Source organism: Silene latifolia, chromosome 10 (genome assembly GCF_048544455.1).
Source record: "Silene latifolia isolate original U9 population chromosome 10, ASM4854445v1, whole genome shotgun sequence".
Classification (NCBI taxonomy): Eukaryota; Viridiplantae; Streptophyta; class Magnoliopsida; order Caryophyllales; family Caryophyllaceae; genus Silene; species Silene latifolia.
In genome coordinates, this window is record NC_133535.1 from 610,329 (window position 1) to 636,855 (window position 26,527).

At 41.2% G+C, this 26,527-nt stretch overlaps 2 protein-coding genes across 3 annotated transcripts; one reads left to right on the forward strand and one right to left on the reverse strand.

The window, feature by feature from the left end:
* Positions 1-1,368: 1,368 nt before the first annotated feature.
* On the forward strand, positions 1,369-4,181 carry LOC141604588 (GDSL esterase/lipase EXL3-like). 2 transcript variants are annotated; one of them, XM_074423007.1, is made up of 5 exons: positions 1,369-1,866; positions 2,445-2,575; positions 2,710-2,943; positions 3,071-3,326; positions 3,452-4,181. In XM_074423007.1, the coding sequence occupies exons 1-5, from the start codon at positions 1,578-1,580 to the stop codon at positions 3,640-3,642; spliced, it is 1,101 nt and encodes a 366-aa protein (XP_074279108.1). In that variant the 5' UTR covers positions 1,369-1,577; the 3' UTR covers positions 3,643-4,181. The 2 variants fall into 2 exon arrangements, with proteins under 2 accessions (XP_074279108.1, XP_074279109.1); XM_074423008.1 differs by having other exon boundaries at positions 2,520-2,575.
* A 5,561-nt stretch (positions 4,182-9,742) lies between these two features.
* Positions 9,743-10,153, reverse strand: LOC141606945 (uncharacterized). The gene has a single exon (XM_074426328.1). The coding sequence runs from the start codon at positions 10,151-10,153 to the stop codon at positions 9,743-9,745; it is 411 nt and encodes a 136-aa protein (XP_074282429.1).
* Between the last annotated feature and the right edge of the window lie 16,374 nt (positions 10,154-26,527).

The following is a 26,527-nucleotide window of genomic DNA, read 5'->3' on the forward strand; positions in this document are numbered from 1 at the left end:
TATGGAGAGCTTGTGCTAATATTTTGGCTGTCAGGAGTAACTTAGCATATCGACATTGCCTCCAAGATCCTATATGTGACTTTTGCAGGGAGGCTCCGGAGACCGTGACCCACGCTTTGTTTGAGTGCGGATGGGCTAAGCAACTTTCGGAAGAGAGCGAGTTTTCGAGGTTGGTGGATGAGGCTCCGAGTGATTCCTTTGCTAAACGGTTGCTATGGTTATTGAAACGGGTTGATAAGGTGGCTCGGGGTAAGTTCCTAGCTTTGCTCTGGGCCATCTGGTACATGAGGAATCTGCGCATTTTTGATGACGAGGGGCCACGGCCTGCTTTTGTGGTTACGGGAATGACGAAATTGGTGTTGGACTATGATAAGTATAGGAAGGAGGTGGAGGTCCAACCCAACAGCAACCTGGTGGAACGGATGAGAACATGGGTTGCTCCCCCTATGGGCGTGATGAAGATCAACGCTGATGCAGCTGTGTTTGGCAATGGCGAGGTGGGCTTGGGAATGGTGGGACGTGATACAGAGGGGAGGGTCATTGTAGTTGGGTGCAGACGGGTGGCGGCATGGTGGGAAGCAACCATTGCAGAGGCAAAGGCGTTGGAATTCGGTGTGGAAGTTGCAGCCAAGATGAAGCTCCTTAAGGTCATTTTCGAAAGTGACGCAAAGTCTGTGGTTAGCGCCGTGGAGAAGGGAACAGAGGATCGAGGTCCGCTAGGTCATAGTATCACAGATATTAATAGTTATGCCTCTTCGTTTAATTCTTGTAGCTGGTCTCATGTGTTACGGGAGGGTAATACCGTTGCACATCATACTGCTAGATTGTGTACCGTAAGTGGTGATGAAGTCTTGTACTACTCGAACTTCCAGAGTGCGGTTTTAGCATTGGCGGAAATTGATTTAATATAAATCACCATTTTACCTCAAAAAAAATATATAGGCTCGGGTGGAGCTCAAACTCGGCTTGAGCTCGGGTTAACGCTCGCGAGCATAGTAATAAACTCAATTTTTTCAAATTCGGGTTAGCTCAAACTCGAGTTTTGTTTCCTGAGCACAAACCGAGCAAGATCAAGCTTTGGCGGCTTCTTATCATTGGTCACACCCCTACTCCAAGCCATGAGATGATTGGTCGTTGTTACCAATGATATGTTGGCCTAAATTTAAGATGGAGGTGGTGACTATAAAAAGTGAAGCAGGGACAAACCACAAAAGTAGAATTTATCCCAATTTTAGGTAGGGTCACAGTTTTTTTAGGTGTTTGGTAATCAAACTATATTTATGGCCTAACAATTCAATGTTTACGAAAAGAGAATATATATATATAGCTAAACAAATTAGTAATATACACTTAAATAAATAGGTTTTATACAATTAAATAGTACTACTCCATAATATCTTAAAATGTATTTCCTATAAAAATAATTTTTTGTTCTCTAAAATCCTTTTATTTTATTAGTATAAATTTTATGTATGTATACAATCTGGTATTAGTGAATAACACAAAAAGTTTAGTTACATTGATAAGTGTTAAAAGTTAAAAGGAATTAATCTTTAGTGTGAGAGTTTGTAGGCACCATGCAATATTCTAGCTATTTGTTAGAATGGTTAGGTTTGTGGTTGTCTATATTCCTGCTCTTTAACATCGTCAACCCTATTCCTATTGCAGCAACAACCACAATGAAGCTCCCTCCGAACGTGACGGTACCGGCGATATTTGGGTTCGGAGATTCCATAATTGATCCTGGAAACAATAACAACCTTAACACACTATCAAAGTCTAATTTCCCACCTTATGGCAAAGATTTTATGGGTGGAATTCCTACTGGCCGATTCAGCAACGGAAGGATCCCCACTGACTTTATAGGTACATACGTTTATCTACGCACGTAGGGTATACTATTCAAGGGCTTTCCCCTTGAAATTATGTCATGTAATCAAGGGCTTTCATTTTATTTTATATTTAAATTTTTTAATTTTTGTGTGAGAAAATATGATACGTAGCATTTACGTTTAACATAGAGTACGTACTCTATACGTGTTGCAACACAAGGCAAAAAGATGTCGAACATGTTCAAAACTAATGAGGTTACATTTGTAAATAAGGTATAAGGTTATAGAAGTATAATTAACCTAACATACGTATCTACTAAATATACACTAATTTAAGGCTAAGGTGACAAAAGTAAAATTAAATTAGGCATACGAGGCTTTGTTATAATTTGCATGATGATGAAGAGTGAAGACGCAGTGCTTTAACAAACGTATGTATCCGTGAGCGTTATTGTAGCTACAATATAGTACTACGTAGAGCCAAGGTAATACATACGGTAGTAATTAGTGTAGTGAAAGCAATTACAGCTCTGGACCATAAGTCGATAATTTATTAATTATAACTAGTTTAGATCATTAATAAAGTAAATATTTTATATATGTACCTGACAGCGGAAATGTTATCAATTAAACAAAGTGTGGGAGCATATCTTGACCCAAGTATAAGCCCACAAGATCTCCTTACAGGTGTCAGTTTCGCTTCTGGAGGTTCTGGTTACGACCCTTTGACAAGTACCATTTCGGTATGTACATATATACACCTAATAACAATGCTCCCATATTGTTTTTAATTTCACACGATTAAGATCCGCCACTGAGTAGAACCATTTTGGTTTAATCTTATTTGATGACACTTGATTGGTGATATATAATGCAGTCAGTACTATCACTATCGGAGCAACTAGAATATTTGAAGGAGTACAAAGCGAGAGTGAGAGAAATGGTGGGAGAAGAGAGGACGGAATACATAATGAAGAACAGTATGTTCCTAGTTGTGGCCGGAAGTGTTGATATTGCCATCAGCTACTTTGATATCCCGATTCGTAGGATTATGTATGATGTTGATGGTTACGCCTCTTTCTTAGCCAACTCCTCCTCTTCTTTTGTCCAGGTTACATATATATATATATTTATATATATACCCTCTTCTTTTTTTTAACGACATTGAAAACGTTTTGAGGTAAACAAAGGTTGGATAGATAAGATTAAAAATATGATATGGAATTGAACGTGTACAGGATCTATATGAACTAGGGGCACGGCGAATAGGAGTATTCAGTACACTACCAATTGGATGCCTGCCATCGCAAAGAACACTAGCTGGAGGGATAAGTAGGAAGTGTGTAGAGAATTACAATAATTTAGCACAAGTTTTCAAGTCCAAGCTGGCTATCAAACTTGATTCACTTTCTAACAGCCTTCGTGATGCGAAGCTCGTCTACATTGATTTTTACACTACATTGCTTGACATGATCCAACATCCTCTTAACTATGGTAGGTAATCTCGACTTCTATTTCTAAAAGTAGTAAAAATCAGAGGAAAACCTTACAAAACTGTAGTATATTAAATGCCCTTTTTCTTAAATGAATATAAAATGGATTTTTTTTGAACTATTCAGGGTTTGAACAAGTGACGCGAGGATGTTGTGGTACAGGGTTATTTGAAGTTGCAGAATCATGCAACAAGTTTGATACAGTTTGCTCTGACGACACCAAGTACTTGTTTTGGGATAGCTATCACCCAACTGAAAGAGGCTATAAACTACTTAGTACTACACTTCTTAATAAATATATCAACGGTTTTTTCTAAATTGATTTATTAGTACTCGTATTAGTCAATTTACTAAACCATCAATATATTAATTGTTCTGTTTTCAAAAATATCTCTACTTTTCGAAATTAATAATTGAGTCAAATACTCTAGTATAATTCCTATTATCTTTTATAGTATTTAAAATAATAAGTATAAAGTAGTATCCATAAAAAAAGCTAACAAATCTTCGTCCAATTATTGGGATTGCGTTACGACACATGAATAGCAAGAAGAACATTTTCCAGTGTCCCAATACTGGTGTTTCAAAAGCATATATAGAGCTCATTAACATGTTCTGATCCTGGGTTATCTGCAATGAGAAGAATTAGGTAAATGTTACTCCACTATGTGCAAGTGTGCAACTTACGTAAAGCATCTATGTTGTATGTATGGTCTCTATTTATGATTAAGAGAATGGATTATTGTATGTCCACAACATCGTGATCCACAACGTTGGATCCCGGATCAATAAAATAACTATACAACATATCAAGAAATAAATGGAACTATGGTACTCTCTCCTTTTAATTCTTTTAGTAGCTGAGTCTCAATCATCTTTTTACCTTTACTTAAATTACCTCTCACAATAAATTTAAAAAGTAAACAAATGACAAACGGAAAGAGTACATGTTTATAGTTACCCAAGAACCTCCCTCCCTCCCTTTCCTTCACATATGACTACCAAGTGAAGCGACAACTTAATGATGGCTCGACTCTCTTCATCATTAGTGTTCATGTTTTAACGGAATTACATATTATTACAGGATCGTTGAGCATATCCCTACCCCTCGTCCCCAACCAAAACCCAGCAAAAGATAGCTAACATAGTTTGCTTATAAAGACATAACATGCTCCACTCATGTCATAAACAGTCTCATGAGAAATTGTCTAAATTATGAGCTCCAGTCGCAATCAAATGCGTAGTCAAGTAGAAGTAGATTTGAACATACGACCATTTCCTCTTTATCCAATTCCATCCACCAAATAAACTTAAGCATAACGTCAAGAAAGTCCTTTATTCTCTTTTATTTTTCGTGCATGGTTTTTTAGTGGGAACTACTCCCAGTTTTCACCTTCGCAGACCATCCTTCATTTCAATAGAATAAGAATGAAATTGACTACATTGTTACCTGGAATCAATTCATCTTAGAATACTTGTAACTAGTGAAATTATAATAGACATTTTAGGCGAATAAGATTTAGAGGGAGTGATTTCTCACAATTACAGAGTACTTTGTAGTATCTATTTTGCAGTTGCTAATACCGATATACAAAACAAGACAATATATACGAAAAAAATGTATAATTAGCCTAGCTATTAGAAAAGACAGTCGCGTCCATTCCTCTAGATGGAAGAATTAACCTTGCGAAATAACCATATAAATCAACACTACACCATCATAGATACAGTTTACAAGTAAATGTTGAGTTGTACATTATTTCTTGCATAACCCAATTGCAATAAAAAGAACTCCTAGGCTATTTAATCATTTAACTAAAAGCTTATCGGTAGACAGAGATATTGGTATCAGGCACACTAGGTTAATCTAGCTAGCTACTCAAATCATACACAAATTCAATTAGTTATGGATCTTCTGAAAGAGTTTCAAGGCAAACTCAAATCAATCATAAATTCATACATACTCAAAAGTCGAATTAACACGATATTTCCGACTATCGTAGCTGATTTAATTGTTCTTATGATAAAATTATATCATGAATTCGCAATGGGTTCTCTTCTGTAAAATTAGAAATAAAATCAAGTAATCAACTAAAATTGAACAAAGATTGATAGAACGTTACTTGGGAATGATTAACTGTATCTTATTATTATGAATTGAAATTGTGTATATTACAATCTGCCTTTGCCTATTTATACAATAATTATATACATAAATATGGAAAAGATATACATATATGGCAAGGATATGTGCAGGGAACATATTTAAGCAAAGATGGAAGAGATTTGATATTGAGCATCAATTGTGCAACGGTTGGCTGTGATAGAATATATCCTTCGAAAGTTCGAAATATAGTCGTTGCTTGTTAATACCTCTCTCAAGTTGGAGCGTGGAGATTCGACACACCCAACTTGGACAAAAGCTCAGTAGATAGAGGTCGCCCAAGGGCTTTCGTAAATATATCCGCGAGCCGGCTTTGGTGTGTACGTAGGTTGTTGAAATCACACCTTTTTGAATTTCATCCCTTATAAAGTGACAGTCGATCTCAATATGTTTGGTTCTTTCATGAAAAACCGGATTTTTGGCAATATGAAGAACGGATTGGCTGTCACAGTGGAGCTGAATGGGCTTGTTGTGAAATATGTCAAGAAACTCGAGAAGCCCCTTGAGCCATTTTAATTCGCACGTAGTATAGGCCATGTCACGATATTCGGATTCAGCTGATGAGAGTGAGACCGTGTTTTGCTTCTTTGTTTTCCAAGATATGGGAGATGACCCGAGGTAAAAAATATAGGCGGATAAGGACCGTCTGCTAATTGGGCATGAGGCGTAGGCAGCGGCGCAGTAAGCGTGAAGTTGAAGGGTGCTATCGGAGCGTAATAGGATGCCTTGGCCGGGTGAACTCTTGAGGTAGCGTACTACCTGAAGACCCGCATTCCAATGATCTTTGCGGGGGGGCTTGCATGAATTGGGCTAGAATATGGACATAATAAATTATTTCAGGCCGCGTAATGGATAGGTAAATCAGTCGTTCCACAAGACGTTTGTACGGTTGCGGATCGTGTAACAGAGGGCTTGTGGATAGAGCGGGTTGATGGTTGGGTTCCATAGGAATAGAGGCGGGTTTGGACCCGAGTAAGCCGGTTTCCGTTAAAATGTCAAGGGAGTATTTCCTTTGAGATACTAATATTCCTGTATTATTCTTGCAATTTCAAGCCCGAGAAAATACTTAAGGGTACCAAGATCCTTCATATGAAAGCATTGACTTAAGTAATTTTTGAAGGCTGTGATCTTGGTACTGTCATTCCCACAAATGACTAGATTGTCGACGCATACTAGGACATGAATATCTGTTTTTGGCGTTATTATGGAGAATAAAGAGTGATCAAAGGGACATTGCTTAAACCCATATTTAATTAAGGCAGGGGCAAGTTTAGCGTACCAACATCTTGGAGCTTGACGGAGTCCGTAAAGCGACTTTTGGAGCCGACAGACTTTCCTATTATCCGAAATTTTCAATCCTGGTGGAGGTTTCATGTATACTTCCTCATTAAAGTCGCCATGGAGGAATGCAATGTGGACATCCATTTGATGCAGAGTCCAATTTTTGGCTGCGGCGATGGCAAGTAAAGTGCGCACTGTGATGAGTTTAACCGTTGGGGCGAAGGTTTCATTGTAGTCGACCCCCTCTATTTGACGGTTTCCCATGACCACGATGCGAGCCTTGTAACGCTTGATAGTACCGTCCGCATTATACTTACTTTTGAAGACCCATTTGGACCCGGTTGCCTTTTTGTTCGGAGGAAGGTCCTCGAGTGTCCAAGTATTATTCTTCTCAAGAGCTACTAGCTCAAGGTCCATTGCTTACTTCCATTCGGGTACCTGCACGGCTTCTTTAAATGAACTGAGCTCGTGATTGTTGGTCAGGGCCGATAAAAAAATTTGGTGATTAGGAGAAAATTGTCGATTACTAACATAGTGAGAAATCGGGAATCTAGTACCTGAAGATGTTGAGGATGCGGTGAGTATGTGAGTGGAAGGGTGACGGGGCGGTTGAACAAAATCCTTGAGATTTGAATTTGATATTTTCAATCGGTGACCACGGCCTAAGGCAGCGTCTGTGGTGGTCTCAGGCTGTTCAGGCGTGTGGCTAGAGGATCCTTCAGGTTGATTGACATATGGGACATGAGTCTCCTGTGTAGCGGTCATAGTGGTGGTCGAAGGGATAGAAGTGGAAAGGCTGTCCGTGGGGTTTGAGGGTGTCGTTTGAACAACGACAACGTGATCGATTGGTGTTAGAGTGTCACATAGAAAAGAAGTGTAATTGTTGTCGTTGTCATGAATATCAAGAGACTTGTAGGGAAACTCGTTTTCAATAAAAAATACGTCGCGGGAGTCAAAATCAGATTCGGTGTCTAAATTGCAAAGACGCCGTCCTTTCTTACCAAATGGGTATCCAATAAAGATACACTTTTGACTACGAGGTGCAAATTTGTCGTGACTACAATTTAAAGTTTTAGCATAACAAAGACATCCGAAGCGGAGGTTTTCCAACGGTGGGGGTTTACTAAAAAGGATTTCATAGGGTGTTTTACTATTTAAAAGCGGAGTAGGAGTATGATTAATTAAATGGACCGCACCTAAAACGCATTCACCCCCAAAAAATAAAGGCAAATTAACTTGAAATAAAAGAGCACGGGCAACATTTAAAATATGTCGATGTTTTCGTTCGACCCGCCCGTTTTGATGGGGTGTACCAACGTTGGATGATTGAAATAAAATACCGTTTTGGTTAAAAAAAGGAAGAAGAGATATAAATTCTTTGCCATTATCGCTACGCAACATTTTTATTTTTTTATTAAATTGTCTTTCGACCATTGCAAAAAAGTTTAATAAAGTTTGTTGCATATCGCTTTTGTGGCGTAAGAGATAAACCCAAGTTGACCGGGAAAAATCGTCAACCAGAGTTAGAAAAAATTGAGACCCACAGGAGCCGTTGGCGGAGTATTGACCCTATAAATCACAATGTGATAAATTAAAAATAGATGTAGCATTATTCAAACTTAAGGAAAAATGTCCGCGCTTTTGCTTGGCGCGTAAACACACGTCACAAGTTTTACTAAAGAAATGTTTGCTAGAACCTTTATTAAGAAATGATAGAAAACGAAAAACTTGGATGAAGGATGCCCCAACCTTTGGTGCCACAATTCCGTTGAGTCGAAAGTTCCTACAGCGCATGCCTTGGCCTGTTCTTCTCGCACACCCGTCAAGTAATACAACCCTTCACGTTGCTCACCCGCACCAATCAAAATCTTCGAGAAACGGTCCTGTATAAGGTAAAGTTGATGCGAAAATTGAATGGTGAGGGTTGTATCCTTGAGTAAACTAGATACGAATATAAGGTGACAATGTAAATTAGCGGCATAGAGTACATCTTTTAAAATTAATCGATTAGACAATAAGGTATCGCCACATTTTGTGGCAAGTGTTAGCTCTCCCTTTGGCAGCCCTGCTGAAAGTGGATTTATGGACCGAATATTAGAAAAATGTGACAGAGAACCTGACATATGGTGCGAGGTACCTGTGTCGATAATCCAAGAACATAAATAAGAGTTAGAAGTTGTACCACGGACGCGGTCATTGGAGCCAGAAGCTGATTTGTGCGCTTTCTAGAGACGGATTATTTCTGCTAACTCCGTTGTATTGGAGTTATTCAAATCAATGTTGTCCATGGTAGGAAGAGATGAATAAGACGAAGCTCTTTCCCATGCATTTAAGGTCTGACCAACCGCCATATGAACCTGAGGAGCAGAGTTGGTATTGCTCTGTTTTGCGCGGTCAGTGTTGGTGCGAGTACGCATTTCCTGAGTTACAATAATCTTGTTAGGGTCTGTATCATTGACATAAAGTCGAGTACAGGGACGATCCCTCCACCAGTCGGAAAAGTTACCCGTGACCCTATGACAAACTTTATATAGGTGACCATTCCGCCTACAGGCGATACAAAAAGGTCTAGCAGAATCAGTGTTTCCTTGTTCACTCATCTCCCCTGACCGACGACTACCCCCGATCTGACGGGCATTGTGATTGAAAGTGCGAGCAGCCATGGACATAATATCGGGGTTTGCAGGGTTTTGAGTTTGAGATGAATTACGAAAACCTTCATCTTGTAAAAGACGATTGTAAATAAGATTTAAAGGAGGAAGAGGATTAATACCAAGAATTTGTGATCGAACATTGTCAAATCGAGCGTCGAGACCCATCATAAAATCTCTTGCTCGTCTTGCGTCCATTATTGTTTCCCAATCACACTGGCACGGACTGCAGAAGCAGGAAGGGAGAGGATCAAACTCGAGAATATCGTCCTAAATCCGTGTCATTCGGCCATAGTAAGACATAAGGGATTCTGTTGCACCTTATCGACAAGCGATAAGGTCAGCCTGTAATTGGTAGACCCGAGGGTCATTCCCTTGGCAAAATCGATTTTTGATATCGACCCAAAGCAGTTTAGGCTCGGGACGCGATGAAATCTGTCGTCGTACTGAAATTTCCATGGAATTAAATATCCATGCTGTGACAAGAGCATTTGTAGCGCGCCATTGTTTGTAAGACGCATCTGTTTCTGCTGGTTTTGTTATTGTTCCGTCGATGTATCCTTCCTTTCCTTTGGCCATAATAGCCAAGAGGAAAGCACGGGACCAATCGTCGTAGTTGGCTCCATTGAAGGGTACCTGAGAAATACTCTGACCCGGATTTTCAACCTGAATTAGGGAATAATTGGTAGTGTTTGTAGCAGCGGAAGAGGTTGGGATCAAATCGTTTGTCATTGTTTATAATTGATGAATGAAAAAAAATGAATATGGTGGAGATCAATCCCTACTCTGATACCATGATAGAACGTAACTTGGGAATGATTAACTGTATCTTATTATTATGAATTGAAATTGTGTATATTACAATCTGCCTTTGCCTATTTATACAATAACTATATATACATAAATATGGAAAAGATATGGAAAACATATACATATATGGCAAGGATATGTGCAGGGAACATATTTACGCAAAGATGGAAGGGATTTGATATTGAGCATCAATTGTGCAACGGTTGGCTGTGATAGAATATAGCCTTCGAAATATAGTTGTTGCTTGTTAATAAAGATCATTGCAAATAATAAAATTCTTAATAATAACAAGAGAGAAAATAAATACTTGATATTGTGATTAGGAAGGAAAGGATGATGTTGGGTGAATACTTGATATTCCGGGTGTGATTCCGGAGCAGGATTTGTTTACCACGTAAGCTTGATGAATGACGTCTTCGCTTGACTCTTCCTTTCGGTCTCTCCTGAAACAATGAACAAACTGAGGGCTCGGCTTGGTACCGAGCGTACTCACTCCGACGCTCAAGTCAGTAAACTTAAAGAGATTAAGTTGTGTGTTACTTGGCAAAGTATATTGTAGAGAGATAAGGGAGTTTATACCAGATTAATAGTGAGTTTATGGATGAATTGTGGATCCTTTTCTCAATGAGGATTGAGGAGTATTTATAGACTTTCACCTTTTGTCACGTAGTGGCCAAGTGGCCAAGTGGCTAGCAGGTGGAAAGACTGTCCTACCCTCGGCCGAGGGACCCATGGCAGGCCGGCGGGCCTGGTTAACTCCATGCCGAGGGGTCTTGGATATGAGTACGCGGATGTGCCTCTCGGTCGGCTAGTTGCCGGAACCGAGACCCAAGTGACAGGCCGGCAGGCCGTGTCGGTTAGGCTGTTATATACGTTGACTTGATGTGGATATCTTTGACCTTGCTCAATATGTTGACTCGGTCAGCGGGTGCAGAATATGCCCCATCAATTTGCCCCCAGCGTAGTCTATGCCGTGGTATGGACCTTCGATGAGTGTTGAGCGTATTCTGCGCAAGTTGAATTTCTTCCCCGACTTCTTCTTCCTCGGCTTGGTTCTGTTCAGGCCGTACCATATCCCCCCTCCACATGGATGTGTAATGGACATCCGATGTGGAAACGAAAATGGCGCTGGCCGAGACCAAGGTTGAGAGTGTCGTGTGCTTTTGATTGCCCCCGGCCTGTCCTGTCTTTGCTTTGTTGATCAGCTGGCCGTTAGCAAGTGGATACCAAGGAGCGTGTTGGAGAAGATACGTCGATTGGCATTCTGCCAAGGAGCGTGTCAAAGAAGATTTGTAATTGTATGTCGATTGACATTCCGTGGCTGCATGTCTGACACGTGGCTTGACATTGATTGGTTGACGCTTCATGGGCTTTGCCCTGATTGGTCCGTTTCATGGGCTTTGCTCTATAAATAGAGCAGTTAGCCCGTAATTTTCCGCACAACTTTCATTTTCTCAAAAAATTTCTTCTCTCTAGTTTTTTTTTCGAAGAGTTTCTTTCTCTCTCTAATTTCTCGAAGCGTTACTCGGTGTAACATTTCCTTCCAAGGTAATCAAACAAATTCTTCAACTTTTATTTGTTAAGTAATTGTTGTCATGTCTTCTGCTGATGCCGGACCCAATACCTCTCCGCCGGGGGGCGAACCGTCGCATCCTCATAAAGAGGAGCCACTTGTCGTCACCCCGATAAGGTTCGAGGGCCCCAGGTCTCCTTCTCCTGAAATTGATGAGAGCTTTTTGGAGGGTATTGATGATGACGATGATGAGGCGACTCCTTCTGTCGTAAAGAGGCCGCTTATTTCGTGGCACGGTGATGCCTGCTCTATCAGTCCTGATCGTGCCTGGACGAACAAGTTCGCCAGTTGCTCCGGTTCTGAACTTTTTGAACACCATTACTCCTTCGGCAGGGGGTATAGAATTGTTATCCCTGAGGAGGGTCAGGCCGTCTGTTGCCCTCCCGAGGGTTGTATCGGCGTATACATCAGACACCTGGAGTATGGGCTCCGGTTTCCTCTGAATGAATACGTGGCTGCCATAATTAAAGCTATGAATGTCGCCGTAGCCCAACTGCATCCGTTGGCCATCAGGACGATTGTTGGCTTTGTATGGTTGTGTCTATTTAAAGGGGAGGCCCCAACGGTGAACCTCTTTCGCCGGCTCGACCACCTTCGGGGGACTGTCCTAGGCGGCCCGGGCTGGTACAGTATTCAGACTGAGCCGGGTTATATCACCGTCTCTAAGCTGACTTCTTGCAAGGACTGGAAGGGGCGGTGCGTGTACGTCGAGGTTCCGGAGGACTATCCGCTGCCCCGGTCCTTCCAGGACCGCGTCAATTTGCGGTGTGAGAATCAAAAGGAGCATGACAGATACGTCTCCCGGAGTAAGCTTAAGATGGACGCCTCGAAGGTCTATCTTAATGAGGACGAAAAGCGGGCAATGGGGCTGTTTGAGGCTGAGAAGGATGGCACGCCGAAGGGATGGATGCCCCCGACGCAGATCGTTCTTCAGGATGAGCTGCTCTGCCACGTCGGCCTCATACCGGCCCTCGAACAGGGTGAGTGGGGTCGGTGTGAGGCCCACCCTTGCTTTTTACGTTTCTGTGTTTGAACCTTGTTTTATTTCTTTTGCCTAACTCCTGCTTCGTTTCTTTTGCAGACCGATTTGGCCCGGAACTGCCTGCCTCCGTCCTCAAGAGGTTGGAACTTGACGAGAACAGGAGAGTTGTTGAGCTGTATCCTAAGGCCGGACCACGTGATCGCAGACCGGCTCCTCACGAACTTATGGAGCAGCAGTTGAAGGCATTGGATGTGACGGCGGCTCAGGCGCAGATTGCCGGTAACGTGTCGCGCCGAAAGCCAAGAGCATTGTCCTCGGTGGCTACGGCGTCAACTCCGGCGCAATCTTCAATCCTTGCAGTCCAAAAGGAGCAGGTGGTGGTGGTCTTCGATGTTGAAGAGGAGGTCACCGTTGCGGAGGGTCCTCCTCTTTCAAATAAGAGAAAAGAGGCAGCGTCTGCTGCTGCCGCTGCTACCGAGGCCGGTAAAGAAAAGGGTCCTCCAACCAAGAAGGCCAAGGCTGGTACGGATCTAACCTATGGCTCAGATTTAGCTGGTTCATTAGGCATTCCTGATGACAGACTTTCTGACATGTCAATGAATGTTGACATGGATGCTTTGTCTGAGTTTTTTGTAGATCAGCTGGCGCCGGCTGTCCCTCTCACTGAACGGCAAAAGGAGAAGCAACCTGCGCAGACGGGTGATCAGAATGTCACCGTTGACTCCTCATCTCTGAAGCCTTCCCCCGCTCAGATTGCGGCGGAGGGTGCAAGGTTGTCCAAGAGGCTGGCGAAGTGGACTGACATAGCCGGCGCTCACATTATGGAGCAAGAAAAGGTCATGGCTGAAGCTGCCCCTACGCTTGAACGGCTTAGGCTTGAGCTTGCCGCTGCTAAGAAGGACGCCGAGAGGTCAAAAGAAGACTTCCAGGCCGCCAAGAGAGACTTCCTCGCTGAGCGAAAGCTTAGGGAGGACGCTGAGAAGGCGGTCCTAGCCGAGAGAGCCAAGGTTGAGGCTGTGGAGGCTGATGCTGCTAAGCTGCGGGAGGAGAAAGCTAAATTTGAAGGCGGCTACCAGACCATGGTTGAGCAGAAGGTGAGATGGAAGTCCCTGCTTTCGGCCGAGGAGAAGGAGCATAAGAGCACCAAGGCCATCCTTGTCCAGAGGGAGAAGGACATTGAGACGCTTAAAACCGTCATTATCACTAACATGTGTGCCCAGTACCGGGACCAGGCCGAAGATGCTACCAGGGACGTGATCAAAAAGCTCCTTCCGGAAGGCGACTTCCCGTGGCAAGAGTTTGACCGGCTTCTGGACGAGAAGGTCGCTGCTGCAAAGGCAAAGGCTGCGGAGGATGCAAAGGCGGCGAAGGCCGCTGAGGAGGCTGCGGAGAAGGCGGCCCGGGATGCTAAGGTGAAGGCGGCCAGGGAAGAAGCTGAGAGGGCAAAGGCAGGTGGAGCTGCCAAGTCGGCTTCTAGGCCGCCCACTGATGGTGATGCTGCTACTGCTGCCGGTGGCGAGCAGAAACAAGCATAGGGAGACGGGCGGTCGTCACCGGATTCACCCGGCATCTCGGACAGTTTCAGTTGTTCGGGGGCCAACTATTGAGCCTTTCCTCCCTGCCATCCTTTTGGCGCTTTCAAGTCTTATGTTTGTAACCTTTTGCTGTTCCTTCTCTCTTTTTTGTAAACTTTTGGTAGGTTGTGTTTAGGCTATCCCTATGGGGACGGCCGTCGACTTCTTTCTTGTATCACCTGTAAACATTTCAATAAGATTTTGTTTATTTTGCCTCCGGCTTGGCCGAGGTCTTTATCTCATTCTCATCTGAGTTGTCTTCTTACGTTTCAACATATTGAGCGCTTTTTCGTTTTTACCTTCGGCCTGGCCGAGGCAGTTAGATTGCGTATCTCAATTGTACTTAAACGTTTTTTAAACATGTTGGCATGTCGGTCGCTTCCTCTTTCACTCTCGGTCTGGCCGAGGCGTCAGATTTGCGCTTCCCAACCGCCGTTGTAAACATGGTCTTGAACATGTTGGCATGTCGGTCGCTTCCTCCTTCACTCCCGGTCTTAGCCGAGGCGTCAGATTTGCGCTTCCCAACCGCCGTTGTGAACATGTTAGCGTATCGGTCGTTGTGTCCCCGCCGCCTCCCGGCTTTGGCCGAGGCAATCAGGGTTACGGCTCGACAGCGTTCGTATCTATAGACTATATTGATCGCTTCCTCGTTCACTCTCGGTGCCCGCCGAGGCGTCGGTTGCGTCTCAACTGTACTTATACGTTCTTAAGCATGTTGGTCGCTTTCGCGAGTATCAACTGCTGTTGGCAGATCGCGTTTCCCTCGTCACTCCCGGCTTTGGCCGAGGCAACTGAGTTTACGTTTTGACTGCTTTCCGTATCTATAGACATATTGATCGCATCCTCTGCCACTCCCGGATTGGCCGGGGCAGTCAGACTTGCGTCTCAACAGTGCTCATACGCTTTTCTTCAACATGTTGGCATATCGGCTCGTTCCCCCGTCACTCCCGGCTTTGGCCGAGGCAATCGGGGTTATGGCTCGACTGCGTCTTTCGTGATTGTCGTGGCGTCTACTTTGGTATGACTATGGAGGGGACAAGCATTCTGATAGAAAACTTGGATCACTCTTTATTAGATATAATCACGCGTTGGGGTGCCCACAGCGGTCTCGGACACCTCCGCCGCTATATGAAGTATTTTCCTAGGTTGTCGGTGTTCCAGTGGCTCATTGGATCACTCCCATCCGTTGGAAGACAGATTTTCTATTTGCCCCGTCGGCGCTCGTTTCTGGGCCTCCAGCTATATACTTGCTGAGGGCCCCCTTTCGGATTAGCTCTTCGATGGCGTTCTTTAGATGTTGGCAGTTGTCAGTTTTATGACCGGGGTGGCCGTGGTACTCGCAATACTGGCTTGCGTCACCGTCCCCCCTCGCCTTGGGGGGCCTTGCCCATTTCTGCCCTTCATTCTTGCTTAGGGCAAAGACCTCGGCCGGCGATTTGACCAAGGGGGTGAGACCGCTGTACCGCTTCCGGGTGTATGGTCCCGAACTCCCCCTGGCGCCCGCCGAGTTCTGCTTCCTATTAAATCTTTCAGGCCGTGACCTGTTCATGTCACGGCGTTCTTCATCTACGTTGTCCCGGCTGCTCCTCCTTTCTGGGTGCCCAGCTTCACTGTGGCCTACCCAGGTCTTGTGATAGTCCTCCACCTTTACGGCTTGGTCGGCCATCTTTCTGGCGGAGTCCAGGTTGAGGTCCTCGCACTTGATCAGCTCATTTTTGAGCTCGCCGTTCGGGAGGCCTTTCATCAGTGCGAAGGCCGCCAATTCGGTGTTCAGCTCACGGATCTGCTGAACTTTTGCGTCGAATCTCTTCACGTAGTTCCGGAGGGACTCGTCCACCCCCTGTCGGATAGTGAGGAGATCTGATGTCTCCACGGCCCTCCTCTTGTTGCAAGAGTACTGGGCTATGAAGTTGTCTCTCAGGTCGGCATAGCAATACACCGAGCCATTGGGTAGCCCCTTGTACCAACTCTGGGCCATTCCATGAAGGGTTGTTGGGAAGACTCGGCACCAAACCTCATCAGGCTGCTCTCATACCGACATGTACGACTCGAAAGCCTCGGCATGGTCGGTTGGGTCGCTATCCCCTTTGTATGATAGGGACGGCAGCTTCAGTTTAGTCGGCACCGAGACTTCGAGGACGTAGGCACTGAGGGGCTGTCTGACCACGTGTCGAATGACACGCGGCGATCGGCTCCTCGCAACCTTAGTCCGGCTTCTCTCCCTCTGGCGGGAAGGGCTTCTTGTTGTCCGACTTTGGAGAGTCGGACTTCTTTCTTCATTTCTTCGGGGCGGGCCTCGTTGTTGCCGCAGCGACGCTGTCCTCCCGCGAGTGGGGGAAGGACTTAGGTCTGCCACTGGCACCATGGGCTCCGCCGGCGTCCTAGTATGCACGGCTCCTTGTATCGCCCTGGACAAGTTGTTCGGGGTCACTTTATGGGCCCTGGTCACCTGTGGGTGCGCTGCCGTCACCGTCGTTGCGGCGGGGGTGATCGGCGTACTACCCATCAGGTCCAGGAATAGCTTTAGTTTGGCTGCATCGACCACATGTCCCATGACAGTGACTTGGCCGGTACGCAGCGGCGTTTCTGGTTCTATTGGCATTCCGTATTTCACCGGCTCAATCACTCGGCCGGTGGGGGACTGCCCGATCTCAAAATTGGGGAACGTCTCATCCTGGTAGAATTCAGTTTCTACACTCACAAGTTCTGGCTATTTTGACATCTTAGCTCTTTGAATGTTTTTTTTTTGTAAGGGAGGTGACTAGCTTTTAGTATGGTTCCCCACAGACGGCGCCAATTGTTCCGGGTGTGATTCCGGAGCAGGATTTGTTTACCACGTAAGCTTGATGAATGACGTCTTCGCTTGACTCTTCCTTTCGGTCTCTCCTGAAATAATGAACAAACTGAGGGCTCGGCTTGGTACCGAGCGTACTCACTCCGACGCTCAAGTCAGTAAACTTAAAGAGATTAAGTTGCGTGTTACTTGGCAAAGTATATTGTAGAGAGATAAGGGAGTTTATACCAGATTAATAGTGAGTTTATGGATGAATTGTGGATCCTTTTCTCAATGAGGATTGAGGAGTATTTATAGACTTTCACCTTTTGTCACGTAGTGGCCAAGTGGCCAAGTGGCTAGCAGGTGGAAAGACTGTCCTACCCTCGGCCGAGGGACCCATGGCAGGTCGGCGGGCCTGGTTGACTCCATGCCGAGGGGTCTTGGATATGAGTACGCGGATGTGCCTCTCGGTCGGCTAGTTGCCGGGACCGAGACCCAAGTGACAGGCCGGCAGGCCGTGTCGGTTAGGTTGTTATATACGTTGACTTGCTGTGGATATCTTTGACCTTGCTCAATATGTTGACTCGGTCAGCGGGTGCAGAATATGCCCCATCACTTGATACTCACAGAAGATAGAATACATGAAGAAATCAAACGAATTACGATCACCGAGAGAAATTCACGGCAAGATAAAACCTAGACTAACCGTTTGTGTGAGGATAAATACCAGAGAGAGAAATTGTTTGATTAAGAAAAAGAGACAGACAGGTAACACACAAATAGAATTCTACAACCTGTTATCAAAATTCGGATTGATCATACGAATCTCTCTCTCTCTCTCTCTAAAAAAACCATCTCTAAAAACCTAGCCTCCGTTATTATTCGGGGGCTTCCATCGATCATCCATCGATGGTAAGCCCCACAAAAGCTTTCTTAAACAACTAATATTATGCAGATCTATCTTATTTTCAATAATAGTCTCCCTTTTGGTGAGATCTGTTGTTCCGTCCCTTCTTTCGGGGTTTTTCCATTTTTCGTGGGATTGTTATCAATATAATAAGCTTTAATCGACGGGGAGATTATCAGATTTGTTTCGTGGATGAATACATCAAGACGGCTACACTGTTTCCCTCCATCAAGAAGGATGCAAAGACATCGATTATTCATAGATTCAAGAAATTTATGATTTTGGAGCGGCAGCGCCATTACCAGTATTTAGATAGTTATTTTGAATGTATTTTTTACGTTAGCAATCTTGATTTTCCTTTGTCTATTTGTTATCTTCATTGTAACCTGCGCCTAGTTGATTATTAATGAGATGACAATTTCAAAAAAAAAAAGAAAAAGAGACAGGCTATTATAATGAGCAATTTATATGATGAAGAAAATGACGATCTTGCCCTTAATGAAGCGCCATATTTCCTGCCCATTGAATCTCTTGGATCTAACGGTCTAACTTCTTCCGATTCAAAAGAAACAAATTTTGATGGAAAAAAAAAGGAGACAGGCCAATTGTAAGGAGCAATTTATCACTCCCTCTGTTTCGGTGAATAGTTTTCGCTTCTTTATATTATGATGGATAAATAAAGTAAGTGTAAACTATTCACTCGAACGGATAAACATAATCGTAAAAAATGATGAATACTTGTTCCATTCACAATTATTTTCTCATTATCATATATTTGGAACTAAAATTACCATTGAATCTCGTATTTGAGATAGTTTAAACATGTGAAATTTTGGGCCTTTCAAATTTCTGTCATATAATAATAATCATTTCAGTTTCATTACTATTTGATTAATTTGATTACTAGTATAGATCATGCGCGAATGCGCGGTTTTTTAGATAGAAATATTAAAGAAAATAACAATTATACAACTGATATTATTTAACTCAATTTAAAATTTAATTGTAAAATTTATTATTATTAATGTTTTGTATTAGTCGGTGGAAAAGAGGAAGTTCAGTATAATCCAGTTGTAGATATAATATAATGAAAGCCTAATTACATATATGATATGATAAAAACCTAGTTACAAATACGATATAATGAAAAACGGACTATTAATGCAACAATCCTGGCAGTTTGGTACTTCATTTGGTTGCAGCGTAATCAGGCTAGGATTCATGGGTATCTTATGAATCCAATTTGGGTAAAGCAACAGATTATGGTGATTATAAAGGAGAGAGTCCGTCTACTGCTTCCAACTTGTGTATCTAGCAGAGATAGGAGTTGGCTTAGGAGTATTCATATTTGTTGATGTTGTAATAGGTTGTAGTCATGCCTAATCGTTTAATCTTTAGGCATAAAAACTGTGTATTTGTTGGTGTTTTTAATGAGAAGTTTACATTCTACCAAAAAAAAAATGAAAGCCCCAATTACAGTCAAATTCATTTAGGCGGGAAAACTTTGGAGATTTCTTATTCCTTTAGTATAAGGGGATGTGTTTTTGGTGATGTCAAATTTACCGTAATATTTTTATCAGTTAGTCTTGCTGAAGACGGGTCGAAGCAAGTGACGGGTAATGCCACTCACAAAACGGATAGGGGGGACAAGGTGGGGGCACTCTCATGTGCTTCCCCCTCTCCTTTATTTGGGTTATTTGTGAGAGTAAATGGTATCCGTCACTCCAAAGTGACGGATACGTGCCGTCTTCAATGAGATTTTGTGTATTTTTATTTATGGTTTTTTTTTTCAATTGTAAATATTTGTTGTCATCAAGTTTTTTTTTTCCTGATAAAGAAAATTGGTGATCTCGACCCATACTATCCAAACCCGGGTCATTTAACTAGTTTGCCAAACCTAATAATACGTATGATTGAAACCAAGCCATTTTATATTATGCAGTTGATTCGAACTAAAACTCATAAGGCCCTTGTTCTTTTGGATTGAAACGGATCTGATCTGAACTGAATTAAACTGAACTTATAGGATCTAAACTGATCTGAACTGAATTTATAGGATCTAAACTGAACTAAACTTATAGGATCTGAACTGAACTTATAGGATCTGAACTGAACTTATAAGATCTGAACTAAACTTATAGGATCCGAATTTAAATTAACTTAATTTAATTTAACTTAATTATTGTTGTTGTTGTTGTTGTTGTTGTTGTTGTTGTTGTTGTTGTTATTATTATTATTATTATTATTATTATTATTAAAAATACGCAAATTTTTATTGAGATTAAATAAAAAATTTACAAAAAATTAGTGGGCAGCCAAGAGAGAGCATTGATAAGAAAATATAGTTTAAAGCACAAGGTAAAATAATAACATTTTTCCGCTTTATATACATTGGTTTGTTCATTCATTATACTACGATTACATTACGATAAAAAAATAATGAGAGGAGTGATAATTTTGTTTTAAAAATAATAATGTATATATGTATTGAATAATTAATGTCAAATGTTTTTGCGTCGATTTTTAAAAATAATACACCGTGTATAATTTTATGAACTGAATTTATTGGATCTGAACTTATATGATCCGAACTGAACTGAACTGAACTTATAGGATCTGAAATGAACTTAAATTAAGTGACTTTAAGTCCAAAATAAAACCGCCTAAGTCATTATAAACACGATTTCGCTAATTAGAGTAAAACAAATCATTAAAGACAAATATACCTCTTACAAAACATGAGTAGTTAATAAGCTAAGTTATGAGAGGGTATTTAGGTAAAATTTAAGGTAATCTTACACTAATTTAGTATAAAAAGCGTTTTACATGAGAATTATTGCTAAATATTGCTTATAATGAACCAAAATTGTAACTTATCATACATAATTTTTTCTTAGTTGGGGTTTAAGAGAAAAATATTTACAAAAACAATGCTCTTTTAATAAAAGTTGTGAAACATATCGTTGAGTGATATAGCAAGATGATGATCAGTTTGTAAACTGGAATATGGTAAGTTGTTCATGTTTTCGCTATGTGACTTAACGAGATGTTGTAGAACTTTTGTAAAAATCGAAAGACTGATGACATGGACCCATTTTTATTTCCTTGCATTTACTTTGATAAAAATTCTATCAACAAGTTTCACACTAAATAACTTCTCTACCAAGAAATGATAATTATGTAATTTATGGCAAATCCTATTCCTAGTGTGATCAGCTGATTCGTATTTACGATATGTATAAATTTAATACTTTGAATAAACTTGCACCAATGTATACACGGTAAAACGCACCCGTGTAAAAAATAAAAATATATACTCTGTATTTGCAATCCAAAGACTCGGTAAAATATATTTTTTTGTTTTCTTGGTTAGCTTACCATCTACATCTACAGTACTCTACTCCATAAAAACAACAAAAATTCAATTTTTTTCTTCTTCTTCTTCTTCTTCTTCTTCTTTATTACGGCTTCTTCACCTTGCCAAGCAACCATCCAAAAATGTCTGGAGAACCACTTTTGCCTAATAGAAACCCACCGGATGAACAACCCGAAGACCACCGCGAACAACGTTCAAACTACATTTTCAACCCGTCTCATTTCTTCTTCATGTATACCTTTTTTTCACTCTTCTTTTCTAGGTCTTATGTAAAAGAGGCGGCATATTTTCAAATATTATACTCTGGTTCCAGAAAAGGTAAAGAAGGAAGAGAAGTAGGGAAGATAATAAGAGTATTGGAAGAATTTGCGTGTTACAATGATGATGTGTTGTTACAAGCGCAAAGAAGTGAATAACCTGTGCTGCTTTCTTTTACATGTTGTTTTTATTCATAAAGTAGACATCTTTTACACTATTTCAGCATTTCTCCTTCTCCTTCCTATATTTCAAACTTAAGTTCATCTACTCTTTAGGGTTACAAAAGATCAAACTTTTATTAATTTTCGTGTTATTTGTTGAGATATTATTATGTGAAATTGTTATCTTGCGTATTACCGTGATAATTTATTACATATATGGATTTTTTGTCAAACACAACCTTTAAAAAAAAACTTTTTGCGAAACACTACCTTTAAAATTTTTTTTTGTAACACACAGCCTTTAAAAACCAAAAAATTGCAAAACACTACTTTCTTGCAGGAATCCGTTAGCGTAATTCATTTCCGGTGTCATGATAGTTTGCACGTGCCAAGTATGTTTGACTTTTTTTTTTATTTTCCCTCCATTTATCCAAAAAACCCTTTATATTTAATTCCCCCAACAAAAACCCCCTTCCCTCTTCTCTCATTATAGTTTTCTTTTAGGTGCAGTTTTGGGAGGTTTTTTGGGTCTTCCGGTCTGTTGTTTGCTCTCAAGGTCGATTGGTTTTCGATCAAGATCGCGATTATCATCAAATGGTGCGATTTCCTTGGAGCGCTTTTCTTCAGTGATCTGTGTCTCGTGCGACTCTGTCGGTGATCTCCCTTCCTTGTGGTTTGTGATTGTTAATAGTTCATTCTAGTTTTAATAACATTAAGTTGCCTGTCTCTGTCTCTTAGCTGGGGTGGTGGATGTTTATCGTTTTCTTAATGCTGGTTGGGGTTTCGTTTTCTGGTATTGCTTTGTTGTTGGTAAAAGATTGATTGTGTGTAGTTATGGATTCCAATCGGACATGTCTAAAGTTTCTCCAATCATTTGCTTGTTCTCATTTAAATGAGGATTTTTTTGAAGATGAAGGGTTGGATATGATGAATTATATTATGCACATAAAAGGATCTCCCATCCCTAAAATAAAGGAGTTGAAGGATAGAGGAAATAGTTTTTACAAGCAGAATTGTTTTGGAGCTGCTGCGTCTTGCTATGATGAAGCTTGTAAGCTTCTAAGTCTTGTTGTTGGTATGGAGGGTAACGATGACACCAACTCTATGTCTGATATTGCGGTCTCTTTGAATTTAAATTTAGCCGCTTGTGCTTTAAAACTTTTTGAATATGAGGCATCAAGGGACCATTGTTCTATAGTCTTATCTTTTTTTCCCCATAAAGTTAAGGCTCTCTTCCGACGAGGATTGGCCTTTATGAAGTTGAATATGGTCTTAGAAGCTAAATGTGATTTGGAAGCGGCTTTATTGGTTGAACCTGGGAATAAGGACATTCTTAGGGAATTGTGTGTAGTTAAGAATTGTATTGCACTTAATTCGAATGGCAAGAGGAGTATTGCTGACCACCCCTTGCACGATCCACCTGGAAAGGGTAAAGTTCAGGTTCAAGATGATGAGCCCCCTTTGAAAGCTCTGAGAGAGTCCGGTAATTGTTCTGATAGTGACTCTAAAGCTGCTCTTACTAGTTATCATGATATTAACATCAACTTCTTGGGAGAAACTCTTACCCAATCGTGTGTGACTCAGAAGTGTGATATGGAGCTTGATACCGTTACGCTTGTTTCGGACCAACAATCTTGTATTATTGATGTTTCGCCTACTGCAAGTGAGGTCTCTTGTAACTTTAATGGTTGTGCTATGGTTAATTCTCTGGATGAGAATGGCCCTAACAGAGATTTGATCGGGGATTCCCATGGTGTGGAAAAGAAAATGTTTCAATTTAGGAAAAAGGGATGAGGACACGCCGTGCTAAAAATTGATGCGGGTACTTATAAAAAACTCCTTGATGGTAAGAAAGCGAGTTTTTTCCAGAAATCACATTTGTCAACTCTGAAAATTCGAGTTATTAAACCATGTATCAAGGAGCCTGATACATGCTCAGTCACTTCCCATAAGAAGAAAAGAAAAAGACGAAAAAGGAGAAAAAGTTTGAGGGCCGGTTCTATGACCACTGTGGAAGACGGGATCAAAAGTGATGTGTTGCCTTTATCTTCTGTGGTTTTTAACAAGCCTATTGATTGTAATATGCCTGTTGAGAAAGCTGCTCCAAGCTTATCCTGTGAGCTCGTTAATCACCCGGATTTATGCGGCTCGTCTAGTGTTAATTCTCATCAACCTCCATATTTCATCTTCACATCGTCGAACTTAAAGGTTCCTAAAGTGTTTCATGCTAGAAGACAATCAACAAGAATTCAAAGCCGAAGAGAAGAATCTCCAAGACGCAATGTTTATATCTACCCAGGTAAATTTCCACGTTCTCGTGACGTGAGTGTGTCTTGTTGCAGGTACTTTCCTAAAGCTCAATTACAGAAGAAAAGAAAATGACCAACATCCTCAATGTGCTACTCCAACAACTCTTTGAAGAAACCTCGTGTTTTAAGTAACCCCACCCCTGATTTAAGTTTACGTTTCTGTATCAATAATGTAGTACTAGCACCGGACTTGTCAAGTCCTATGTGCTTTATGTAAAAAACCTTTCTTTACAGCTGTCAAAAAAAAAAAAAAAAAAAAAAAAAAAGTTGTAACTGAAGTTATTACGCTAATTATTTCCTAGGGTAAATCGTAAATTTTAGGGCCTGAAAAAGCCCATTTAGGCCCAAAAACCCGCATTAGCCCATAAGGGCCGAGTTTGGGCTTGCTAAATAAGCCCACGCATCTGGCCCAACCCGGCCCGACCCACACAAATGGGTCGTTTTTGTTAGAAAGGCCCTGCCCATGATCACCTCTAATACAGTTGCTGATATATTCATACAGTTATCCTCCCTTGTTATTTCAGGCATAGTCTGTGTGTATTAATAAACAAACACAGAAAGCGGCATCAACTCAAATTACAGTTCAACATAAGTAAATATAATGGACTTGTATTACATCTCCATTTTATCCACCGTTTTACTAACGCTCTTGTTCTTCCTCACTAAACATTATTTACCGATTAAAACTAGACACGGAAAATGGCCACCTGCACCGCCTTCACGCCGTATCATAGGCCATCTCCATCTAATTAAACAACCCCTTCATCGCGCGTTGCAACAACTCTCCTCCACAAATGCAGGCTTGGTCCAACCTTTCACCGGTTTCAATGTCTCACAATTCGGTAACGGCCCATGATGTTCTTTGGCTTTCGCCAGGGTTCCGTGAGAGAAGTATTGTCGCCTCAATTCCAACGCGTAGGATGCTGCGCGGCGTGGGTGGCATGTGTCCACACTTGGTCGGGTAAGAAGGGGGTGTTACAGTTATAATAACATTTGAGCTACTAATTGAGTTATGCTAATAATGCTAGTTAGTCGAGTGGTGTTAACAATGAGCTAGAATGACAATAATATGTTACTGTTAATGAACTGATTCGTTTGTGGGTGTCTTTTCCGTGGTATGGGTGAACTTTGAGACAAAGTTCTTTTTAAGGATGAACGAATGTAATACCCGTGTTTTTATAGCATATTATTGGTTGGTCGCGTAATGACCAACATTAGAAAGGTTGAACATTGAGTGTTGATAAGCCAAGTTATGAGAGGGTATTTATGTAAAATGTAAGGTAATTTTACACTAATTTAGCATAAAAGTGCCTTACACAAGAATTATTGCTAAACTTTTATTATTTAAATAAAGTCTTCTGAGACGGATATATCCGTCTTAAGTTAAAACGGCTCAAGTAAAAACCGAAAGGATATAATTGGAATATGGCAAATGTTCATCCTTTCGTTATGTGACTTAGCGAGATGTTCCACAACTTTTGTAAAAATCGAAAGTGATAACATGGACCCATTTCTTATAATTACTTTGAGAAAAAAAAAAAATCTCTCATACAATCGTTTCACACTAAATAACTTCTCTACCAAAAAATGATGGTGTGATTTGTAGCAAATCCTACTGTCAGCTGATTCATATTTGCGATAAGTATAAATTTAGTCCGCTGAATAAACTTGTAATTCAAAAACCACGAAGTAAGTACAAAATTTGAGCATCAATGGAAAGATTATATATTATAAAATACTCTAAAAAAAGCTGTAACTTAAGTAGCTATTAGTCTACTACTACTATTTGAGGTTTAACGTCTTGGGTGCATTTTCAAGTTGGCTTCAAAATAACTTACATTTTCAATCAAAGTCAAACTTTTCTTACCACCCTTTCACCACCTTGTCAATCAAACGTACTCAGTAAAATCTTTTCTTGTTTTCTTGGTATACTTTTACCATCTACATCTACAGTAGTTAGTACTCCATAAAAACAAAAACAATTTTTATACCCATTGTTGTTGTTTATTGCCGCCTTCTCACACCCTCCAAGCCAAACCCCCTAAAAATGTCTACACGGTGGTTGTTGCCTCGTAGAAACCAACCTGAAAAACGTTCCGAAAACTGTCTCTGCAACCCAGCTCATCTCCTGTTCAGGTATAATTCTTTTCACTCTTTGTTTTTTTTTTTGGTCTTATGCATATTATCTAGTACTCCATATTATTGTGTTCATACTCGATTTGGAAAAGGTAAAGAACCTAATAGGGAATAGGGCAGAGACATGAAAGAGACGAAGAGAACTAGGTAAAAAATATTTTTTTCTATTTCTGTTTTTATATGCAAATAAATTTTATTGTTGTCGATAGTGTCATATAAACCCGATTTTGCGATTGCATGAGGT